At 53.9% G+C, this 22,924-nt stretch overlaps 1 protein-coding gene across 4 annotated transcripts in view; it reads right to left on the reverse strand.

The window, feature by feature from the left end:
• Nucleotides 1-936: 936 nt before the first annotated feature.
• Nucleotides 937-22,924, reverse strand: part of VPS13D (vacuolar protein sorting 13 homolog D) — a 231,268-nt gene continuing 209,280 nt past the window's right edge. For all 4 annotated transcript variants that reach the window (XM_037045200.1, XM_037045199.1, XM_037045198.1 and 1 more), the window contains 3 exons: nt 13,469-13,600; nt 4,960-5,200; nt 937-3,734 (listed from right to left, as the gene is read on the reverse strand). In XM_037045200.1, coding sequence (XP_036901095.1) covers nt 3,603-3,734; nt 4,960-5,200; nt 13,469-13,600 — 505 coding nt within the window. In that variant the 3' untranslated portion in view covers nt 937-3,602. The remainder of the gene's footprint in view (nt 3,735-4,959; nt 5,201-13,468; nt 13,601-22,924) is intronic.

A 22,924-nucleotide genomic window follows, 5' to 3' on the forward strand; every position in this document is an offset into this window, starting at 1 on the left:
CTTTACTTTCCTCCTTCGTTAGGAGCCTTCTCCCCTGAAGCGCCAGTCATTTCTCTTCCTCCATGTATGGCCAGAGTGCTCAGAGCACCGGCAGCCTCATCTCTTCATTCCTCTCCTCCCATTTTTGTCCTGAAACGACTGGCGTTCGTTCACCCTCAACGCCCCACCTAAACCGCCCTCAGGAAGGTCCCTGGTGAGCTTGAGGTTGTAAATCCAGCATTAAATGTCGGTTCCAAACCGGCCTGATCTATCGGAGGCGCTGGTTCCTGAACTCCCCGGCTCTCTGTAACCATCTGGACTCGGCTTCCAGGACCCACTCCTGGCTTCACGCCCTCGGCCGGGGATGGCCCTGCTCAGTCCTTATCACTGTTCCTCTGCATCTGCCTAAACTCTAAATGCTGGGGGGCCCCAGGGCTCAGATCTGGGGCCTCTTCTCTCTGCTGCCCCCACTCAGTCCTTTGGGGTGTTTATCTTGGCTCCACTTGTCACTTGCGCACTGCTAAGTCCACATCGGCGCCTTTGGCCTAGCCTTGAATTCCAGACGCCCGCGGCCAACGGCCTTCTTGACATCGCCAGTGGGTAACAAGCAGGCACCTTGAACTCAACACGTGCCAAGTGAGCTCCAAACCTGCTCCTCCCGAAGTCTTCCCCCCCTCAGGAAATGACAGTGTCCCTCCTGCCAGGGCCTAGACCAGCAGCCTCGGAGTGGTGGGATGGGAGCAGGCGGCCTAAAACCCGGGCCCTAGACAACGGACAGTCGCCGACTCTCGCACAGTTTTAAGTACGGTCATGGGCAGGACGCGCCCGAGCACTGTGCTTCCAGGGGGCGAGGGGGGAGGGGCGTGTTGTCGTGAACACTGTGGTACGACTGGCATTCGTCACGGCGGATGGTTCTGCAATCGCTGGACACCAAGGAACCAGAAGATAGCACACGTCTAGGAAGCCAACCACGCCTTTTATTCCACAGGAAGTGACGGCTCCGACAGGAGGAGGAGGTTAAAGCATCAGGTCGGTCGGTGGTTGCGACAGCGTTCACACAGTGGGGAACCAGACATCTCATTTTCAGAATTTTATTAAGCAGCTACTATGGCATTTTGAGGCACAGATGATGCTTAAAAACAACAAGGCCCTGGAGCCTTCTGCACATTGAGGTGAGCTCGGCGGCTGTGCCCGAGGGCGAGGTGGCCAGGCCCTGGGGCGGGATGCCGACCCCTCTCGGGCGGGCAGAGGACGCGTCGGCTGAGGTTAGGCAGTGACAGGGGCTGGCCAACTGCTGGGTCAGGGAGTCAGGACGGCTTTTGGTTTCTCCTGACCCCATTTCCCCGTGTTCAGTCGATCTCACTGCTCTCTGAGAGGAACTGTGTGCTTGAGGCAGCACCAGAACCGGTGGAGGTCATGGTAACAAAGTCTCAGGCGTCGCTGGCTAAACACAGCTGAAGAAACAGGGCAATCTCGGAGCCCGGGCCAGAGCCTGCCTCCTCCAAAGCTTTGGTTTTCCTCCTGGCGAACCAGGAAACACTGCCCAGAACCCCGAAACCTTATCGCCAGGCCTGGCGTGAGGGTGGGGAGGGCGGAGGAGCGTCCCCTTGCCCCCAGCCCCACCCCCTCTCAACGTTCTAAGGCGAAAATGTCAGAGAGGAGTTGTGCAACCAGAGGAGGTGGACAACTATTTCGGGAGCTGATTAAAATTAGAAAGGAGGGGGAGGGGGCCGCTGCACACCTCTCTGCCGGCTGGGCCGTCTGTCCCTGCCGGCTTTCTGCCGCCAGAGCCCAGAGCGCCCACTGCCGCTGAGCTCCTCACAGCACAGAAACCCCAGCACCTCACTCCAGTGTGTGACGGGGGCCTGTGACGCAAACGACCGGCCCTTCTGAGAGTCTCACCCATCAGGGTCCTGATCACAGGCAAGGGGCCGCTGAGGCACAGACCCGCAGTTGTGCACGGACGCCATCCGACGGCTCAGGGGTCAGCCAGGACAAACACAAACAGCCCCGACCCTGAGACAGCCAGGCTTCCACTTTGCAGTCCATGGAATTAGAGTTCAGTTCAGACTAGACCTTGGAGTCCAAGACAACCCTCGAAAACACTACCTAGCTAAAGCACTTGAACTTACAAGCTCCCTTTCCGCTTCTTTGAAAACACCAACCCCCTGCCCCCCTCCCCCGACACACAGAGGGAGGGGGAGAAACAGAGCAAGGCCAGCTTCACTTGTGTCCTGGAAGGATCCGGGCATGAGTTACGAGCACCGGAGCCGTCTGCACATCCACTGGTCCTCCGGGTCCTGCTAGATCTGGGATACAGACAGACGAGGTCGTAGGAACTGATTAGCTCTATGAAAATAAAAATTTTTAAATCACAAGGCTAGTCATTCATTCCAGAGCACCCCCACCCCCAACCTGTCTCTTCGTTCCAGAAAAGGGAGAAACCGAACAAGAGCCAGGAGGAGTGGGCATTCACACCAGCCTTGGTAGTGGTTGAATTTAAAACCAAGGACGAGAGATGCTTTGGCCGAATCTTGGTACCATGAAAAACTTACCAAAACAGCTTAGCTTTTTAACACTCAAATTTCACTGCCTTGCTAAGCCCCCCCCTTTCCTGCCCCGCCCCAGTGTCACCATGGCTGGTCCCCAGCACCGTGGAGCAGGACACCTGCTTGCAGCTTTACTGAAACGAAGATTCCTGGGACCTTCTCCCTGGTGCTGCCGGGAAGAGCATTCTTACCGCAAATTCTGATAAATGGGTGGAATTCTGATTAGTTAAAATGAAGCTTTCTGTGGAATTTTTCCCCCTTCTAAATCACAGCGCCTACCCATGTTTCAAACTGACCCTCTCTGATAATAACTCAGGAAAAACTTTTAGGTTGGCAAGACTAGTTAGGAGAAAGCCAAGGAGATAGGCAGATAAAAAAAGTCATTTGTGACAATCTAACAGCTACCTTCAAAATGGGGCGGGGTGGGGAGGGGATAAATCACAGCTGGGTTTCCGGGCCACTGCCCTGCCTGGTTCAGGGCTGGCTCCCACCTGCCCCCCGCCCCGCCCCGGCACCACGGTTCTCAGGGCAGCTGGCTGGGCCCTCCCACCCCGCCAGTCAGTCCCCTTTGCTGTGAGCTCTCTGATTTCCAACCTCACATTTGTCAACTTTCAAGAGTGCCTTTTATAGAGAATACCCTGAATTAGCCGTGTAGAATTAGTGCAATAGAAGATCCAATATAATTTTACAATACTTTACAGTTAACAAGCCTTCACATGTATCACAGGCCCTGTCTGGAAACGCGCCTGTGTATTTACAAACACGCAGTTGTACATATATACATGTTCGCAAGCTGCAGGACGATCCAAAAATCACATTCATCTCCGGGCACTTTCTTTGTTACATTATTCAGCCAATATCTTTTAAAAATTACTTCCCCGTAATCTCGAGTGACCCCCACCCCACAAATTCATACGGTCGGTTCCCCTTCACATCCCTCTATCAGCGTGAACTTCTCCGCGCACTGGGTATCGCCCCCCAGCCCGAACTCGGGTGCGGCCTCTGACCGAGGCTCCAGACTGGTGGGGGTGGGGCCGGAGCACCTCTGTCCAGCGCCGGGGATGCTGGGATTCCTCAGGAGTCCAGCTCCAGCTGCTCCTCATTTTCACTGAGTCTTAGCATCAGCTGCTGTTCATAGTACAGGCTCTTTGCATAGTTTATTTCTTGCGATAACTTGATAGCAAGGACCTCCGATTTCACGTGGACCTGGAGGACAGAAGGGAATGAGTGACCTGCCCCCAAGGGGGCACACAATCACAGGACCTGGCTATAGAGACCAGGATCAGTGCACCTTTAAGAAACAGTCCCCTGGGCCCTTCTCCTAGTCAGTGCTAACTCGAGGCCTGGGCTGGGGGTGTGGCATTATTCCTGGAACCTGTGTCTGGAACAAGTTCCCCCGGTGACCATGTAGTCAAATGAGACCGCTGGCGCCGGGACTCTGGTGCAGGCTGAGAGCACAAATTGAGGCCTATCCCTTTGGGATTCGATCCAAAGTCTGGTGCCGGTCAGAGAAGGGAAGAACCAGCACTCAAACGCATCGAGGTCTTTCTTTTCTTAGCTGCTCACTTGCCTTAAAAGGGGCAAAAACACAGGCGGGCCAGGCTCCCCACCAGGAAAAGGAACTTGCAGAAATAACTCATACTTCTGGGTGTTAACTCTATTTTAATCTCCCAGCCCTGACTTCAGCCAGCGACCCCAGGGGAGCCCGTACAAGCCAAACCCCACCCCAATGCGTTCCTGCGCGGGGAAAAGGTCAAGGGGAAGTGGCCCGATAAAGCTGGTTGCTATTTCTGATGCCCACGAAGACCCGGAGACAAGCAAGGCCATTTGGAATGACACCTTGCTGCCACATGCAGGCCTAGCAACCCTAGCATGCCGGGCGAAGAAGGCACAGGACTAGCCCTGGGGTTTCACAAAAGATACCACGTCAGAACACAGCCAAGTCGGCGTTTCCCCACGCGTGTTCCTGCCGAGCTGCCTGTCTCTCCGCACCAAGACAGCTCCTTCCAGTGGTGGCCACATAACCTTGACCAAGTCACCAGCCAAGTGGGGACAATGACACCCCCGCACCAAATGATCTGTAAGAAGTACTTGGTATCCAGCCTGGCACGTAAGCCCTTAATGGATGCTGGTTATTAACAGTAACATTATTATTTAAAAGTCCTGCCACGTCAGAGTCTTCTAACCTTCGGAGGCAAAGTCCACGTTTTATTTAGAAATATTTGCCGAGCATTTTCCAGGGCAAGGGCCTCTGCTAGATACTGCTACTGTGCACAGACGAAAAGGAGTCAGTCCCAGGGGTCACTGAGAGACAGCAGGGAAGCTGGTGCATGCTCACGGGTCTGCAAGGCGGTTAAGAACAGCACGGCCAAACCCCGCCAGGCATTCCCGCGAGAAGTGCAAGCAGAGCAGGTGGCCCACACACACTCACCATGGGCTTCTGGTGGGAGGGGCCCGGGATGGACACTCCGCTGCTCGTGTTCCCCGCTTTCTTGGTCACCTGCACATACACCTTCCCATGGTCTTTGGAGACAAGGCAGTGGTAGAGGTCGTCGTACTTGACTTCCAGGAAGATGGCCTCCCGGTCCACGTAGTCTCCGCTTTTCAGGAAGTAGACAGCCTTGGAGGAGATGAGCACGCAGTAGCTATCGATGTTCTCCACGGCGATGAAGCTGCAAAGGGGAGGGGCAGTCAGACAGGTGTGCAGGACGCCCCCGTGGCAGGGCCGCCAGAGGGGGTGTGGGCGAGGGGCACCCTGGTGTCCAAGGGCCTGGCCTGGATGGACTCCAGGCTCCCTCCCTCCACCTGGAGCCAGTGGCTCAGTCCCCTGAGCCTGTCTCCTCGTTTGTAAAGCAGGGATAATAGGAGGGCTGGGGCCATGCGAGTGCAGGGTGTCTCTGGCAAGTCCTTTCAGGAGGTGTGAGGCTGAGAGACAACCGTGACAATGCTTTGTTGGGCAAAACACAGGGAGAAAAACGATGTTTAAATGATGACTGAGGCAGCTGAGAAAGTTCTCAAACACAGGGAGCCCAACACCAGCGGCCGAGGGACATGGGCAGGGAGAGGACGACGGAAGGGGAGGAAGTGGGACCAGCAGGCCACCACGGGGCGTGAGGAGAGGTGGCGAGGAGAGGTGGCTCGAGGTCCTCGCATTTGCACCCGGACATCTGCTTCCTCCCTGCCTCAGTTCTTCGAGGCCACCCGGTCCCTGCTCAGCACCCCTGGTGACAGGGAACCTATGTGACCTCCGCTCCGTTTTCAGAAAACCCAACAGTGAGACGGTGCTTTTGTCAGTAAGGCCGTAACCCCGAGTTGCAGGCACTGCTCGGGGGGACTTGAGGGCCCCTCGGAAAAACTCTCATCTCTCTGCTTCCACGGCGCTCCCAGACTTAAAGTGGAAACTTATGCAAATCAAACCTCTGGGCTCAGCTAGTGAAAGGAGAGCAGTGACCCTTGGTGAGCGCTGTGACAGCTCTCCGGGCCTGGCTGCCTCCACCGCATCTTGTGACAGCCATCCACAATGGGGCGGCGCTGCCTGTGGGGGCCCGGGGGGAGAACAGACGCCGCAAGAATACTAAGAGCTGACCGAGGCTGGCTGTGCAGCCACGGCCCTGGGCCTCGACACCCGGAGAGAATGGGAAACTGCAGCCGCTCAGAGCCCGCCCCCACCCTGGGAGCTGCTGGAGGACCAGGGTCCCAGGACGGCTGTGCTGCATGGCGGGGAGCTTTCCTCAGTCCCAAGCACGTGCCAGTCGCTTACTCTGGGGGCTCAGAGAGCCCCGGGCGCCCCCTGCATTCAGAACACACCAGTCTACCTTCATCCTCTCATCCAGGGGGGGTTTCCCAAGCTCCAGCCTCTCGACGAAGCATCTCAGAGGTCCCCACAAAGTGCTCCAACCCCACCCCACTTTGAACACTGACTGTTTAGCTTCCAAAGCGTCACCAGACACACATCTGTCCTCTTCCCGTGTCCTGGATTGGACTCTCAGCATATGGGGCAGTGGGTTCCTCCCAGTGATGGAAGGATACATCCTCGCATCCCCCCACCCCCAGTCTCCTGGAGCCTCACCGCTGAGTCTGTGGCCCGGGCTCCTCGCTCAGCAGGCACCAGCCTGTCCCCTGTCGCCACTGTAATCACAGCCTCACAGGACAAGAGGCTGGAGCTTATTGATCTATTCTTGCTGGTGGGCAATGCCAAGAATGCAGACTTGTACAGTCTCGATGCCCAAATCAGAAAGGCCCAGCGGCTGCTAGTGTTCAGGCCACTCAGCACAAACTTTCCCACAACCCGGGCCCCGACCATGTGTGCTAAGGAGGCAGCTTCATATTTACGGGACAGTGCGGAACCTGAAACTGCTGGGTGGGGGTGGGGGTGGGGGGGGCAGAGAAGAGGGACAGAGAGGAGCAGAGAGGGGTAAACAAAGCTTCCTGGCAGAAGCAGCCCTGCAGGCCCCATAGAGCTTGCTGGGAAACGAGGGGAAAACTGAACAGCAGCCTACGGCCTATGAGCACCGGTGGGCCCGGCAGGCAGCTGCCCAGGCCGCTGGGCTCCTGAAGGCGACCCGGAGTTGGCCACTGCAGCTGGGGCAAGAGCAGGAATGCGCGTTACAAGTTGAACCGAGATTATTTTCGTTCCTCTGGTCCAGCACAGGAGAGGACTCGTCCCTTCACCCCTGACCCCTCTCTCACCCCGGCACCCCTGTGGCTGACATTTACGAAGAGCCTGGAAAAGGGCCGGGGCCCTTCTTCCATCCAGGCAGCTGTTCTCACACGCAGGCCGGGCAGCTGACATCATGAGTGCACTTTCCACTGGAACTTTTATAGGCTTTAAAATAAACTCCTTTTCAAGATGCCACAGATGGTGCAAGTCCTCACTGAGGCCAGTGCCCTTTGGGCAGTGAGGGTGGCTCTGAGCTGGAGGGCTCTGCTGGTGGCACTGCCCACAGTATGGACTGGAGGCCGGGTGGGCAGGGAAACCTGCCAGGCTGCGTGGCCCCAGCCAGGCCCGCTGCTTTCTCCCGGTTGGGGTTCTTCATCTGATGGAGATGACACTACCTCCCGGCTCTCGTGACCAAGTTCGTGAGGTCAAAAGAATTCAGGGCCACACAGAAGTGGGAGGGGAGAGGAGCGGGAATGGGCACAGCTCTCCGCCCTGAGGAAGCCGCTGCAGACAGTGACACCGTCCTGACTTTCACACGGAATGTCCTAGTGTCTCTTCAGATCAGAAGCAGGTCTGAGCCCAGGGCACAGGGAAGAGGAGGAGAGCAGGAGAGACCGAGGCCACGGTAGGCAGCTGGAGCACCAGGGCTCCCGACTGCGGCCTGAGCAGGAGCCCAGAGGCCGACCTTGCAAAGAGCTCTGTCTTTGTTTTTCTCCTGCCGCCTCCTCAGCAGCCCACGACTAAACGCCGAGAGGGGCGTGCATGCACACACACACACACACACATGCACTTTTTAAAATTACAGAATATGGAAACCACATCAAAGAATAAATGTAACCGAGTTTGGGATGAGGGATTCCCTCTTGTAATGGAGACCAACTCCAAATTCGTTACTGCGAGAGGGGCCCCAACGTCAGGGAGGGAAGGACACCGGCCACAGCAGTGCTCTGCGCCGGCCCCTCTGCCAGTGGCCTTCTTCTTCCTACTCTCAACTCCGCAGCCATGGCGCCACCCTCCTTTCCTGGCTGCCTGCGTGCAGGAGGCCTGCCCCCAAAGGGTCCCACCAATGGCCACTGAGTCCACACACTCCTCACCCCCCATGTAACCACGCTCCACTCAGGCTGCTCCTCCCAGGAAGGAGTGACGGCTGGAAAAACTCGTGGGCTGACAGGGAGGAAGAACTCGGGTCTCAGACTGGTCCTGGGTGCAGGCTGCTATCTCGGACTTATCAGGAACTCCGAGGAGGGGGAGTCAAAGCCTGTGGCCAGAAACAAACCTCTGGATCAGCTTCATCCCTCAAATATGAGAACGAGAGAGGCCACCCGGGGCTCTGCGGACACACTGTAGTTTGCTGTAAGCACCAGAATTAATTCTGTAAAAAACAGGACTTCAATCTTTGGTTGAAAGTTTTCCTTTTAACTCTCCTTTAACGAGAGAAAGAGGACACGGTGACCCTGGGATTGATGTCAGAACTGTTCTCCAGAGAGACAGGGAGGGGGGCGCGTGGCCCACACCACGTTCTAAGCACCAATAGCGCACACAGGCTGTCCTGGACGGGGAGAACCCAGCAGGGCCCAAGTTCACTACCACCACCCCAAGCCACGGCCACCATGAGGCTTCCTCAGCAACACCCCTGGTGGCATCCACAACAGCTTCAGGCTCTCGCTCTGCGGAGGGGATGGTGCCTTCTTCATGCCCCAAGGCCCACAGGACCTTCTCTCTCCTCTCCTGACCCTGCAGGACCAGGTCACTCGCTCACAGCCTTCCCCAGCTTTCCAGGCATAAATCAGTCTCTTCCCCTTTGGCCCATCCCCCGTGGCTCGCACGTCTGTTTTAAAAGCAGTCACGTGTTACAGAGAGTTGGTAACACCGTCTGTTTCGCCTGCTAGACCATAAACTTGTCAAGGAAGGAGCACATTCCTCATTCGTCCTGGCACACGAGGAGTCAGTAAATTTATGTGTTAGGTAGTCCAGAAAGTGACGATGAAATGACAGCGTAAGGCCCGAAGGAATTTAGCTGAGCACGTGCAACTTTAGCTGCCAGATATATTTTGCCCGAGGTAAAGCTAAAGAATTCTCTCAGAACTCCTGATGTCAAGGATTCGAGATTTAGCAAGCCATTAACCTCGATCAGAATAGCTGGCAAACCCACCAAATGAGAGTTTTATTTCAGCAGCATATCAAAGATCGTCCAATTCCCTAAGTGTCAATGGTTATTGATAGGTTATAACATTTCTTGGTTTAGAAAAGGAAAGCCAATGAGTTGTCCCATTCCTCCCAAACATCTGTCTTCCATTCCTGCTTTTAGACAGTATAGACTACTACTATAAGGTTTATATTCATAATTACATGCGACTAGAATCAACACTATAACCTGTGCTCAGAAAATATTTCTGATTTCTTTCTATCTACAACTTCTCGAGAAAGACAGACAACATACAAAATACCATAAACACCATGTTTACAAAGAGTGCAAGAAAGAAGAATTTTACTTTTAATTTTCTTTCTTTCTGTGTCCTTTGAATTTGCTAAGCATGTGTAAGTTTATTTAATTAAAAAGAGAAAGAACTTATCTGGTTGGTGGGTTCATAGGCTATTTTTGTTTTCCTTTTTATAATTTCTCTGCATGTTATTTTTAAAGCGAAGGGAAGGTAGGAAGAAAAAAACACTGATGTGAGAGAGAAACGTTGACTGGCTGCCTCTCATGTGTGCCCCAATCAGGGACCAAACCCACAACTCAGGCATGTGCCCTACTGGGAATCGAACCGGCAACTTTTCACTTTCGAGACAACGCCCAACCAACTGAGCCACACCGGTCAGGGCTATTTTTTTCTGTATTAAGAAAAACCTCATATGTATCATTTTGTAAAACTATATTTTAAAAATACAATCCAATTGTCAACATTCAGAAAACAGGATGCTAGAGCAACTTCTCAGGTCCTGCGGGAGGCTCACGGGCACCAGTTTTGAAAAGGTAAGAACCATTCTAACACTTACGATGCCAAGATGTAACTGTGATGGATTAGAAATGAAATAGGTACCTCCCCCTCCCTTCCTTTCTCCCTCTCTCTTTCTTTCAATGAAAACGAAGGTTCCTGGCTACAGATAGACACTAGCTATAAAGAAAAATTAATTTAACCAGATAGGGAAAATTTTACTTTAACATCAATTTAAGTCAGGATTCTATTTCAAAACCAAAACTGAGAAAAATGGGAAGCAACGGTAATTGTGCAACATACCAGAGAAATATCTGATTCATTTGAAACTGAAGCCTTTTCAGCTGGCCAGACCTTGATACATATGTCAGTAACTATCTTTTTAATACTAATTAATTAAATAAAATGAAAAAAATTAAATGAAACTTGATCTGGGAGCCTGGAGTTGAAGTAACCATGGTGCTGGGACTTCGCGGGGTTTTCACTGCATCGGGAAGTAATTACACAGTATTTTCCACAAGTGAAACAGTGAATCTAACTGGAAAAAATGTGGAAACATTTAGTTAGAACAGTAGAGCAAGGTATTAAAGACCCTTTTAAGGGGTTAACTCTGAAGGAAAATATGCAAATAATTAGGTCTGTAAACATGTTTTTAATTACAATTCTAGGATAAAAGTCAGGGGTATAAGTTGGCACTTGTGTGCTCTTCCTGAAAACTCTTTTCCTGCGAAGTGATGATTCTAATGCTCCCATCACCATGAGGACCCAGCCCGACAACTGGGGACCCATCAGAGGAACTCTGGCCGATTCCCCGATGACCTTCCCCTTGTACGCTGAGGAGGGCTGTGGTCACCCACCTCCTTCCACATTCGCTGGCAAGATCTACCCCACACAGGAGTGGGGTTCATCTTTAGAATCAAAACGCATTCATTCCAATATCTTCTCCCCGTTCACATGAATTCCAAGAGTTTCAGGAAATCCCCTCCCCTGACCTCGCCTGGACCCCCGTGTTCGGCTCTCCGTAGCTGTGTTCCGAGTGTGCGTCCCAAGGGCGCAGTCCGACATTAGCTGTGCCACATGCTTGCTCCCTGTGTTGTTGGCGCGTGTCACGCTACTGAAACCGCCTTTCACAAGGAAACTAACTTTCACAGGTGGAAATTAAAAGCACCACGTACAGTAACGTATAATCTCAACCTCTGACCACCTCCCCCCTGGAAAAGTGAGCGCACACCCATAATTGCGCTATCCTGCTATCACTCAAGCGCTGATATTTCCGGGGAGCCCACCACGTGCCAGGCACCGTTCTGGGTGCTGAGGACTCTTCCGCGAATGGAACGGACAAAACCCCCAGCCCTTACGGGGTTGTCAGTCTAGCAGACCCGGCCCTGTGCCCTGCCGCACCTGAGGAGGGACGACTCTGGGCCTCTCACCCCAAGGCCAAGAGTCCCACCAGCAAAGGGGTACACGGGGCAGCCATGGCACCCAGGCCTCACCCTGAGGAAGTAGGAAGGGACATCCTCCCTGGAGCGAAACCTCACTGGGTTCGGGGCCCTGGAATCCGGGTCCGAGCTGAGGCCAGACTAGGAGGACAGAAGGTACTGATGATGCAGCTGTGGACGGGGCTGGGTCCCCTGTTCAACCCCTATGTGGAAGCCTTCACCAGTGTGGCTACTTAAAGTATGGAAGTAGCCCTGGCTGCTGTGGACTGAGTGCCAGCCGGTGAACCGAAGGGTTGCTGGTCCAATTCCTAGACAGGGCACGTGCCTGGTTGTGGGCAAGATCCCCAGTAGGGGACGCACAGGAGGCAACAACACCTTGATGTTTCTCTTCCTCTCTCCCTCCCTTCTTCTCACTCTATAAATAAATAAATAAATAAATAAAATCTTTAAAAAAGTATGGGAGTAGCTAAGGTTAAACAGGATCATAAGGGTGAGGGTGAGGCCCTGATCCTGGAAGATTAGTGTCCTCATGAGAGACACCGGACTGAGATCTTTGTCTGTGCCCTGCGAGGACACAGTGAGAAGGCGGCCATCTGAAAGCCAGGGGGAGATCCTTCTCCAGGAGCTAAACCGGGCATCACCTGGACCTTGAACTTCCCAACCTCCAAAACTTCCCAACCTCCAGAAAATAAATTTACATGCTGACTGAATCAGAGAGATTTAGACTAATCTGTAACTTCCCGAAAGATGGAAACTAAAACATTATTGACCGGAGTGGGTGACAGACTGGGAGGTTTTTGGACTCATGTTCTCGAGCTTCGAACTTGAACAATCACAGTCAATGTCCGTATCAATGACTGGGATTCACACTGCATGTCTTATTAAATGTGAGGCTTACATAAAAAAAATAAAAATAAATGCTGTTTAAACCACATGGTCTCAGTACTTTGTTATGGTGGCCTGAGCTGAGACACTGCGATGAGCCTCCGTCGTCAGGAGACCTTCCCTCTGCAGCCCCGCAGGGGACTTGGGTTACACAGGACACATCCAGGAGGCAACAAATGTCTGATTCCATTTCTGACGTCCCCGTTCAAACACTGCCACGGAAAAACGAGATGAGGCCCGCTTACCATCGTCCCCACGGATGACGCCGAAGGCTGTCCTGAGAGTCAGCCTCTACTTCACAGCCTTCTGTGTAGAAAACCCCCCAGCCGGCTTTATGTTCAAGGTGGTGCATAAGCAGTAAAAGAAATTAAACTAGCGTTTTGCTACTTATCAGGTATAACTAACTGCATTCTCTGGGCTGGTGGTTCTGACATCTATGTAGATTAGAGAGCATTTTACCTGAAAAGGTGTCTGCAAAGCATCCTAAATAGTGATACACTGAATTCTATTATATGAACTTGGGGTAATGTCACTAGTTTCAAACACTGTAAGATCCCAGGAATATAAGGCTCCACGTTCAAAGAGTAACAAAACAATTGTAAGGAAACTGCACTCCCAAGTTCTTCAGCTACTACTTGTTAATGGTTTATCTGTTGTTTTCCACTAGCTTTCAGCAGCAAACAACAGAATGCCAAAGTTTAAGAAAATTTTACAGGGGAAAAAAGCCCTTCAAATTGAGAGCATTTTTACTATTATCTCTTTTTGCTCTAACTAGAAAAAACTGCCATTTTCTAGAAATAAAACACGCAGGTCTCCCCCTGAAGCCCAGTTTGAGAACCACTGCTTTAAGGAGAAGGCTATTCTCAAGCAGTTCTCCCGAACCCACAGAACACGGGGGCCAAGGAGCGGTCGGCGGCTCGGTCCCAGAGGCCCGGCGGTGCTAGGCCCAGACAAGAACCTCCCAGACCCAGAGACCGAAGAGACACCTCGGTGGGCCCACACGGATGGTTCCCCACTCACAACTCGTCCTGGATGTTGTCTGTCAGTTTGAACAGCTGCTCCTGCCCTTCCGCCTGGCTCTCCGAGTAGCGGGGCAGCAGCCCCTGGGGCCCCGTGCAGCAGCGCGGTTTCCGCACCCTGTGCGCTTGAGTCCTAGACGGGTACGTGGACAAAAAGCAAAGAGGTGAGATGTTAGATTGAAGTGATTTTCCCTCCTCATCCAAGACAAAAGCACTACCTCCTCCAAGCCCCCTCTAAACTGGGCGAGCAGGACGAAAGCCCGGGATTAGCTGTGGACGCACGGTGAGACCGGGGGTAAGCACGCCGGTTTTGAATTAGAGCCTCGCCTTTGCCGTTTTCTAGCTGTGGGATTGGGGACAGGCCAGGTAACCCCTTCAACCTCCGGTTCCAGTGCTCTTAGTACAATGGGATGCTGACACCTACCTCGTGGGGCGTTACAAAATAACGCCTGCCAAGCCTCTGCGTGACAGATGTGGCTGGCCACTGGGGCAGGCCATGGTCGTGGGTGCCCTTACTGGGCTTGCCGTTGGCCAAACCCCACTTTCCCAGGCATGTCTTCTGGAGAGGCACCTCTGGACTTGCGGGGGCTCGGGAAGGAGTGGGGGCCTGGCATCTAGAAGGCGCACACCCAGCTTCTGGGTGTCTTCTAGGACGAGCTTGGCTGCCTGGGCACAGGGTGAGGGCACGGGAGACTCATGAGAGGGAAGAAGGACCCCTGGACAGGGCCCAGGCCGCAGCCTGCAGCCTGCAGCGGGTCTAACTCGTGCCACTCGGCTGCCGGCTGTCCGAAGGAATCTGCTTTGCTACGGCTTTCAGGGCAGGCTGCTGTTGCCTTTGTCCACAGACCGCATGCGGGGTAATTGATAAGTGCCTTTTGGTGTTTTCCTAGAAACAGGAGTCCGTGTTTGTCTTGGAAAGGCTGTGCATATTTCAGATGACTGATAAGAGTGTGCTGGGCCTGTCCCCGGCCTTGTACTTGCTGTACTTTTCATTATTTGTTCCTGGATTCCACTGAAGCAAAACACCCCTCGTTAGACACATCCAGAGGAGACGGATGGCTCACACACTGAGTCAGTGCCTCACAGCCAGGCCCTACGCGTCATAGTGCGGGCACTTACTTGCCAGGGTGACAAGTGCCCCGGGGGGGGGGCACTCAGGGTGATGGTACGGACAGAAAGTCAGCAAGTTGCCACAGGACGAGCAATGGGTTAGCTGCAAAACTAGGACAATGGCAGCCTCCTGGACGCTGGCCAGCACTCTGCTCACCAGGCCAGGCTGTCTGAAGCCCCACACCTGGCCGGTGTTTGCTATGTGCCAGAAAGCCAGCAATGTGGTGACAATTTTTTTAGTTTGGCCATAAGAGTGCCCTGAGTACTACTAATTGTGCTCTCCAAGGGTGACGTTAGGAGACGGTAAGGAAATCTCCATGAGCTGCACTCAAAGAATGGGGCAAAAATAATCCTATTTGTTTCAGACACTCATGCACTCCCACCAGGCAGAGCCCTGGTTCCTCCTTCGTCAAGACCCAGGTGCCCCATTGGCTGGCTGCAGAGTGCAGAGTGCAGGCAGGCGGCAGCGTGGGGGCTACTGCGGGCGCCAGTGGAGAGGCGGAGCTGATGGGACGCCGCCAGCCAACCAGGGCACACGAGGAAACCTCGGTGGCCACGCAGTGGGCTTTCCAGGCAGCAGAGCCCTGTCCTGTCCCCCTGCCTAGTGAAACATCCACCACCATTTCGTGCGTGGCTGGGACAGCCCAGTCAAGGGTCTTCTCCCCGAGGCGGTCCTACCATCCTGCCCCCAGGAAGCTCCTGGGGGAGGGCTGGCCTATCGTGGCAGAAGCCCAAAGGCCCCTCCGAGAGGGATGTGCCGGGGCCTGTTCCTCACCGCCTTTCAACCCCTGCCCGGTCTACCGGGAGGTCCGTAGGCTAGGCTTCCATACATATCTCTAATCCCACTGTTCCTCCATCTCTGCCATCACTAACAAATGATCTCTGGAATTGGAATGGGTTATTACAAGAGCTTTGTAACTTGTTCTTCTATTTCTACCCTCGTCCATTCTCCATAGCAACGTGAACGACCATTTCAAAATACCAATGAGACTAGGTGGGTCACGTGCTCAAAACACATTTGCTTCGCATCTTGGCTCCCCATCGGGAATGTAAGCGCCACGGGAAGGGGGATTTTGTTCCGTTCCTTGCTGTCCTGAAAACAAGAACCGTGCATGATTCGTGGCAGAGAAGCGACACACGCTAGATGGATGAATAAACAAGTGTGCTCGCAGGTGGGGGCGGAGGTAAGGGCCACTGTGACTGCAGGGCTAAAAGGAGGGGACCCTGGTAGAGAGCTCGCAGACGACAGTCTGAGCTTTGAAAGTCAGTGAGGGCGAGGCAAATGGAAGCCAGCTGGGATCCCGACCTCCTGGCAGAAGGGTCAGGGGTGTGTCTGCCCAGTTCACTGACCATCGAGCGAAGGAAGGGCCTGAAGGCAACGCCCTGGAACTCTGCCCAGGTGGGCTCACTACCTCCCTTGGAAGCACCAGTTTTTCACTAGTACTGCAAAGGGGAGAAACACGCCACTGAGGAGGGGACACTTACACTGGACGAGCGCCACACGTCTCTGACAGGGTCCCAAAGAGACACAGCAGCAGAGGAAAGGCGGCCTGTCTCTGATCGGAGCCCTTGGAAATCACCCCTTGTCACAATGACAGGATAGTTGGGACCTAAGTAAGTGTGCCCCATACTATCATCACCTTACCAAACAGCTCTCTCTACCATCAGTGGTTTCTGGACTCAGTGCCCTCCCCCAGGACCTCCCCCAAATTTCGCTGACCCAACCTCACCCCCGTTCCCAACATGTCATCTTCTGACTTGCAGACGGCAAACCTGCCCAAACACAGGGAGCACAAAAGCGGAGCGGCTCCTGGGGTCTACACTGCTGTCTCTCGCTGTTTTTCTTCTCAGTCTTCCCAGCACGCGGACTGTCCTCCCGTGTCCAGGGCCCTTACTCGGATGGACCCAACAGCGAGGGGAGGCCGGGAAGAGGCTCGGATGGTGCCGACAGGGGGTACGCTGGGGCATCCCAGGCCCGTTTTTCACGAGGTAGAAGACAGAGCGCGAGTTCACGTCTGTCCCTGGCGGAAATGCAGCCCCCCCCTGTAGCTCTGTAAACAGCGGGGCCGCTTCTAGAAGGGGTGACTCACAGATGCTCCTACTGGAAGCAGGAAGCTGGACTAGCGGAGTCGTCCCACAATCTGCCCTCCTACCTCATCCCGGTTGGTGCCTCAAAAACTACTTTCTTCTCCAAAACTCAACTAGACTTTTCATTCCTGAGGTTGAAACTGGGAGGTTGGGGGGACACAGGGGCTTAAAGTCACTGTGTGTGAATAAATCTGGTCCCAAACATAATCAAAGAATTATAAGCAAAACCCAAAAGCTAGTGTTTTCAAACCTTGCAAGCCAGCAAAGAGTTGAAGGTGACACTCTTCAGGGAAGGCCACTGGGTAGGGGGGCTGTTTCCCTCACACAGACCCTTGAAATCGGTGGGGCTGCTCAGAGCAGAGGCCAGGCTGGTTCATGCTCTGGCCCAGGAATATCGTGAGTCCCTCCATGAGTGACTCGGCTTAGGTCACTTTAACCTATGTTCCTGGGAACCTGTCAGCACCTGGAGGGAATGGACTTTCTTTCCTTTTTTTTTTTTGCAGTGGACTCATCATTAACCTTGGTTCAGGTCGACTTTCATCATTGGGCTTTTCTCTGTTCATTTCAAATGTCATAAATGTCTGTGAAATCACAATTCCCAGCATGAAAACGCCATCATTGGCCATAACTGATGTCCCCTCTGCTGTCCCCTCACTATACCCAGCTCTCCTCCACCTGAGACAGCCCCTGTTCTGAAGCCTGTAGTTACTGCCCCCTCGCTTGTCTTCAGCAGGTGGACTGATTGCATTTCAAAGTGCGCTCCAATAATAGTCCTGTTACAGTCTTTGGTTCCAGTTGTTTTGAGCTTTTGAAAAAGGATATCACTGCTTTTTTATGTTTGGGACTTATTTCTTCCTCCTTGAAGTCAAATTGCTAAGATTCAGTCATTCCTCTGTCTGCAGCCCTATTGTCCACGGGTTGTGCCTACTCATGACTATCCCGCTGCCCGGACACGCCACCGTCTGTCCATCTTCCTGCCGCGAACCTGGGCAGTGCTGCCAGGCTCCGCCGTTAGCAGCAGTGCCGCGGTGAACGTTCCCACACGTGCTCCTGGGGAACGTGGCGGAGCTTCTTTGGGTACACATCTAAGAGGGCTTTGCCAGACCACAGGGCACAAAGGTTCACCCAACAGGATTCAAACTGTTTTCAAAGTGGCTGAACAAATTTACACTCCACCCACAATGCATTTAGGAGAGCTTCGTACGGTCTCTTCCTGCCACATGGTGCTGTCAAAGACAGCACAGCACTGGGTCACACACAGCCAAGGGCCGCGTGTGACTGCTGAGCACCTGAAATGCAGCCAGTGTGACTTAGGAACTGAATTTTTAAAATTTAAATTAAAGTAAATGTGAATTGTTTATCACACAGCACTGGCCTAGACTCAAATGTTTGCTGCTTGACTTGGTATAAAAATGGCACCTTGCTGTCTTCTCATTCCCACCCTCTCTTTCAATCTAAGGGGTGACAGTGACCAATAAAAAAGCAGAGTAGCTTCGGCGCCTGCCCACGGGCACCAGAGCAGAAAGTCCAACTGCCAGGCTACGCAGGCCCACCACTGATGGGCCATCCTGGGCCCGGCCTCCCTGCCTGCCTCGCTCCCACGGTGGGTCGGGTGCGACGTCCTAGAGATGATAGACCACTAAACGAGAGGTGGCAAAACCCCACCCACTCGCCTCTCCCTCGCTGACAGCGTCTCCTACCAGCTAGCACTTGATGTGAGAGGCAGTTTACTGCCGAGTCTCTGGTGCATGTGCAGCAACTCTGCCTCCGCAAACCCTGGCTGAGCCAAGGGTCTGCGGCGCATTTAATTGCTGCCAGCTGGGGGCTGTTCGGCCATTTTAAGCCCTCAGCTGCTGCGGTTTATAAATTTCACAGTGTATAGAAAGAAGCAGGCCTTCCAGTCAACCAGCTAATCCAAAATGTCAGCGCCGAACCAGCGTGAGCTTTGAACTCCATGAAAACGTCAGGGAGCGGGCTGTGCGGCACGGACGGCTCTCCCCTGGGAAGGGGCTGCTGATACAGTGGCTGATCCACTGCAGATACCCACCCGCGAGAGATCAATACTGGAGCCTGCAGCTGGCCACTGCAATCAGACAGGCACGGGAGGCCTCGACCGAAGACAGGAGTAGCGGAAGCAAGCCCGTCTCCTTCTCCGAGCAGCAACAAACCCAAACAAGGTGACGCGGGAAGATCTAACCCGTTCCGCTTGGTCGATCTCGCCTTTCAGCCCAAGGGTCGATGGCTGGCCAGCCATCGTTCGTTCTCCGCACACCCGATGAGTAACCACGTCATAGCCATATTAGTTGAAGACAGATGCTGTACACACACACACCTACCCCTGCACAGCGTAAGTTATTAGTCAGCTTGAGAAATCTGTCGGGGCCAATGTCTATCAACCCAGGCAGCTTCAAAAACAATCAGTGGGCGAGGAAAAAGTGTGCGTGTCAAACGGGGGACTTCCTAACGTAACAGAATGTTTATTCAACTGATGACGGCCACCTTCCTCAGGGACTCTGTGTACTGACCCCAACACAATGATGGATTGTGCCTGCATTTACTTCGTGTGTGTGTCCTCGGCTTTTGTTTTAATTAAACGTCTTACTGATACACACTGCGCTTAACCAGAGACAGACGCTGAGAACAGGTCAGCCCACACCATCTCATCAAGTCCTGCTGGTGGGAAACAGCTACAAGACACTAAGGTTCTCGGCTGCATGCGCAGGCAAGCACCTGCCAGCTCTGAAAGGAACTCAACAGTCTGCCCAAATGGCTCTCTGTGCCGGAGCCTCAGAGCTGGTCAAACTCCTACCGGCGGCCCCGGCAGGATGGTGCTATGAGTTCCGGAGGCCTGCATGCCACAGGCTCCCCCACTCCCCACCCGAGGCCTGCCACTCCCCACTGCACCCACTTCTGAAGACTTTGAGGGAAGGCATCCCTTCCACTCACTTGGACCCCACCCCTCCGTGTGGGCTGGGCTCAGTGAGGCTCGGCGAGAGGGTGAAAACCTCCTGAGTTTGGCTTGGTTGACATCAGAGATCCTTTCCCACAGTTTCATGGACTCAGAAACCCACATTCTAGAACCTCTAGAGAGACAGTATTTAACACACAGTTTTCATAGTGACTACGGAGCTCTCACTGCAGTGAATCTGGAACCAAGACTAGTGCACCAAGTATCTGCTGCGACAATTTGGATTTTGAACCCAGGCAAATCTAGGTGGGGCAGAAAGGGACCCCATGGTAGGAGAGGTTGGCTCCAGTGAGGACCCAAACCAAGACAGCCCCGAAAATGAGCCTGCTCATAGCCTTGGGAGTGGCCTGCACCCTCCGAGGCCCCTCTCCCCACCCTGTTTCAGGAACCTTCCTGAGCCATCCAGTGCGAAAGCTGGCACAAGGCCTTTGGGAGCCACGTCTGCAGGGACCTCACCAGAGTGTCACAGGGGAGACAGACAGAAAGAGGCAACAACAGCTGAGAGGGCAGGCTCTGGAGCCAGGCTGCCTGGCATTGAACCTGTCTCCCTGTTCACAAACTTCTGGCAAGTTGTGCCCCCTCTCAGAGCCTTGGTTCCCTCACCTATGAAATGGGGACAACACTGGGGTTGTTGAGAGGGTGACCCAATACATGTATAGTGCTTATAACAGTACTTGGTACAGAGCAGGCGCCCGATAAAATGCCACCTCTGATGACGATGATGCAGAGGGTGCCATGGGTGCACAGGAGGGGCCCTGACCCAGCTCAGGCGGCTGACGGCCAAGGTGGGCCTAGTTTTCTTGTGAGGGAAAGCGCTTCAAACGGAAACCTTCCCCTTCCCCTTCGCTTCCTTGTCAGTGGCACTCCAGCTGCCCCTCCCCGGAGGTCCGACGTCATCTGTGCGAAGACACACAAAATCCCGCTCTGCGTCGTTGCAACAGAAAATGTGGGGAAGACGCTGATTCACGAAACTGTCAGAAATTCTACTGCCGTTGCGGTTAGGTTTGTAGGAATTTGACGTTCTGCGGTGGGGGGAGACATCTCCTGGGCTGTTTTTCCCCATCAGTGGGATTCACACCTGACTCGTTTACAGGGGTCAAGGCCTCCTGTAACCCAACACATGTCTGGGGGACCCTGCGACATTGCAACTGTGACAGTGGGTAGGACTAATGCCAATAGATATACCAGTGGGATTTAAAATCTAAGAACAAAACCTCTGAAGGTTTTTCCCTGGTCACCTGACTGCCCTGGGGTGAGACCACCTGTTCGTGGAGCTGGGCCGGGGGGGAGGGGGGGGGACAAAGCAGATGAGCTTCATCAGGAATTCCACCCGGTGGGCAACGTTATGGTGAGACCCGTAACATTTAGGAGCCTGGCAGTGCAGAGGAGAGCACCGGGCCTTGGAGACGACTGAGTCCCGGCCTGGCCACTCTCGAGCCAAGTGGGCGTGTGGCTTCCCTCCCAGTAAACGAGAATAGGATCCTTATCGGCTGACGATGTTGAGGTGATACATGAGAAGTGTCCAGCACAGCGCGCATAGTAGGCACTCACAAAACCTGTCTCCCTCTCACCTACCCTCATTCAGAATTATTGGGTGTCAAGTCAACTTAAAACACCAAAACGTGGAACCGTTAGAAGTGGGTATCAGCAGTCTGCCAGCGTGCTACGGGAAACCTGACGTGCGGAATCGAGGAAGATCAGCTTGTCAGGAGCACACAGAACGTTCAGACACTTGGAGGAACCTGCGCCTAAGGCTCTTTCCTCGGCCTGCCCCAGCCGTACCTCACCTGCTTGAAGAGCTGTCTTTAAAGAGCTGGAGCCAACCAACCTAGCAGCTCAGGGATGACACCAAGTGTCAAATTTGTGGGGCGGGATTTAATAGTTTTAGACTATTGCCATTCACAGAATTCACAACAGAGTTTTCAGTGGCAGAGAACTTTCTCCAAATGGAGTCTGTAGGATAACCTGAGTCCGCCCAACCCGAGAGGGGAGCTGCCCTGGCGGAAGAGGGGCTGGGGGCGTGTCTGTCCTTAGCACCCCACCCGGCCCCGCCCCAGCACAGCCTGCACACTCAGCCCGGGGAGGGCCTCCCTCTGGACCAAGGCCGAGCAGGCACAGGGCGTGCGGCTCCCGAGGAGCCAGCTCCGTGACTTGCTCACCTTGTCAAGACCGCCCGTTCGTGTGTAAAAAGGACGTTTTATACAACCTTTACCACCAAACAAATGAGGTGGAAAGGGAAAGGGCACTTCGAAAGTGAACGGGGCACTGCAAATCAGCGGCCATGACAGTGAAGTGTGTGCACAGCTGCCACATTCACAGGGACACCCAGGATGGGTTTCAGGCCTGGAGGCGGGACTTCAGGTGGCAGAGTGGGGACTGGACCCTGAGAGGAGGGCTGCAGAGCCAGCCAGTGACTCACCCTCTCTCCGGCCACCAGCCTCCCCCAGGGAGTGGCACATGCTCTGAACCCAGCCACGGCCCAGAAAGTTCGCTAGGAGCTGAATGGACGCCACGTGAAGCCAGAGCTTCTTGTCTCTTCTCTCTGCATGTTGGGCCCCTGCACCCAGAACAGTGCCAGGCGCACAGTGGGTGCGCACAGACCAGCAGCCACAACCCTGTGTTACAACCAGTGGCTTCAGAGGCTGCCGCCTCTCCAGCCCAGGCTGTCGGGAGGGCCATCGGTCTTGGGGCTCTTCCCCCGAGACAGGCTGGGAGTTGGTGAGGACCCAGGGGCAGAAGAATGCCGGTCATTCCATCAAGGAAGGACACTAGAGTTACTGACCTGGGTCATGTTCCCCGGGGAGAAAACTGGCTATCAGTCTGATGGCCTCAAGGGGAATGCGCCCCAACGGCCCTTCCTGGAACAGGACAGAGCAGCGGGGTCTGGAGCTCTGGAAACTGCCCAGGGCTCTGGCTCCCTCCCGACGGTTCAATCCCGTCCCCATGCTCAGCACTTAAGCAGCCCGGAACCTCTGGCCAAGGTGATGGATTCTCTGCACTAGCTCAGATTCCAAGAACTTCTTCAAAGGATTTTTACTGTATGGCTTTCATTAGTTTAATCCCGACTTTTAGGTTCTTTTGACCTAGAAACATAATCAACCAATCACCCACTCCTCATCTTCCTGTGACCAGCTGGTGCTTTTTAATTCTTTGTCTTCAAACTCAACCTATGGCCAAGCTTTCTTAAGATGCCAAGGCCACTGTGAGTCAAACCTGCCCCGCTACAAACAAGAGATGGCACCTTCTCTTTGAACTTGGTCAGACTGGCTCTGGCCCATCATTCCAAAGCCC

The sequence above is a fragment of the Sturnira hondurensis genome, unplaced genomic scaffold, assembly GCF_014824575.4.
Source record: "Sturnira hondurensis isolate 20B ecotype Veracruz unplaced genomic scaffold, ASM1482457v3 Scaffold0004257, whole genome shotgun sequence".
NCBI lineage: Eukaryota > Metazoa > Chordata > Mammalia > Chiroptera > Phyllostomidae > Sturnira > Sturnira hondurensis.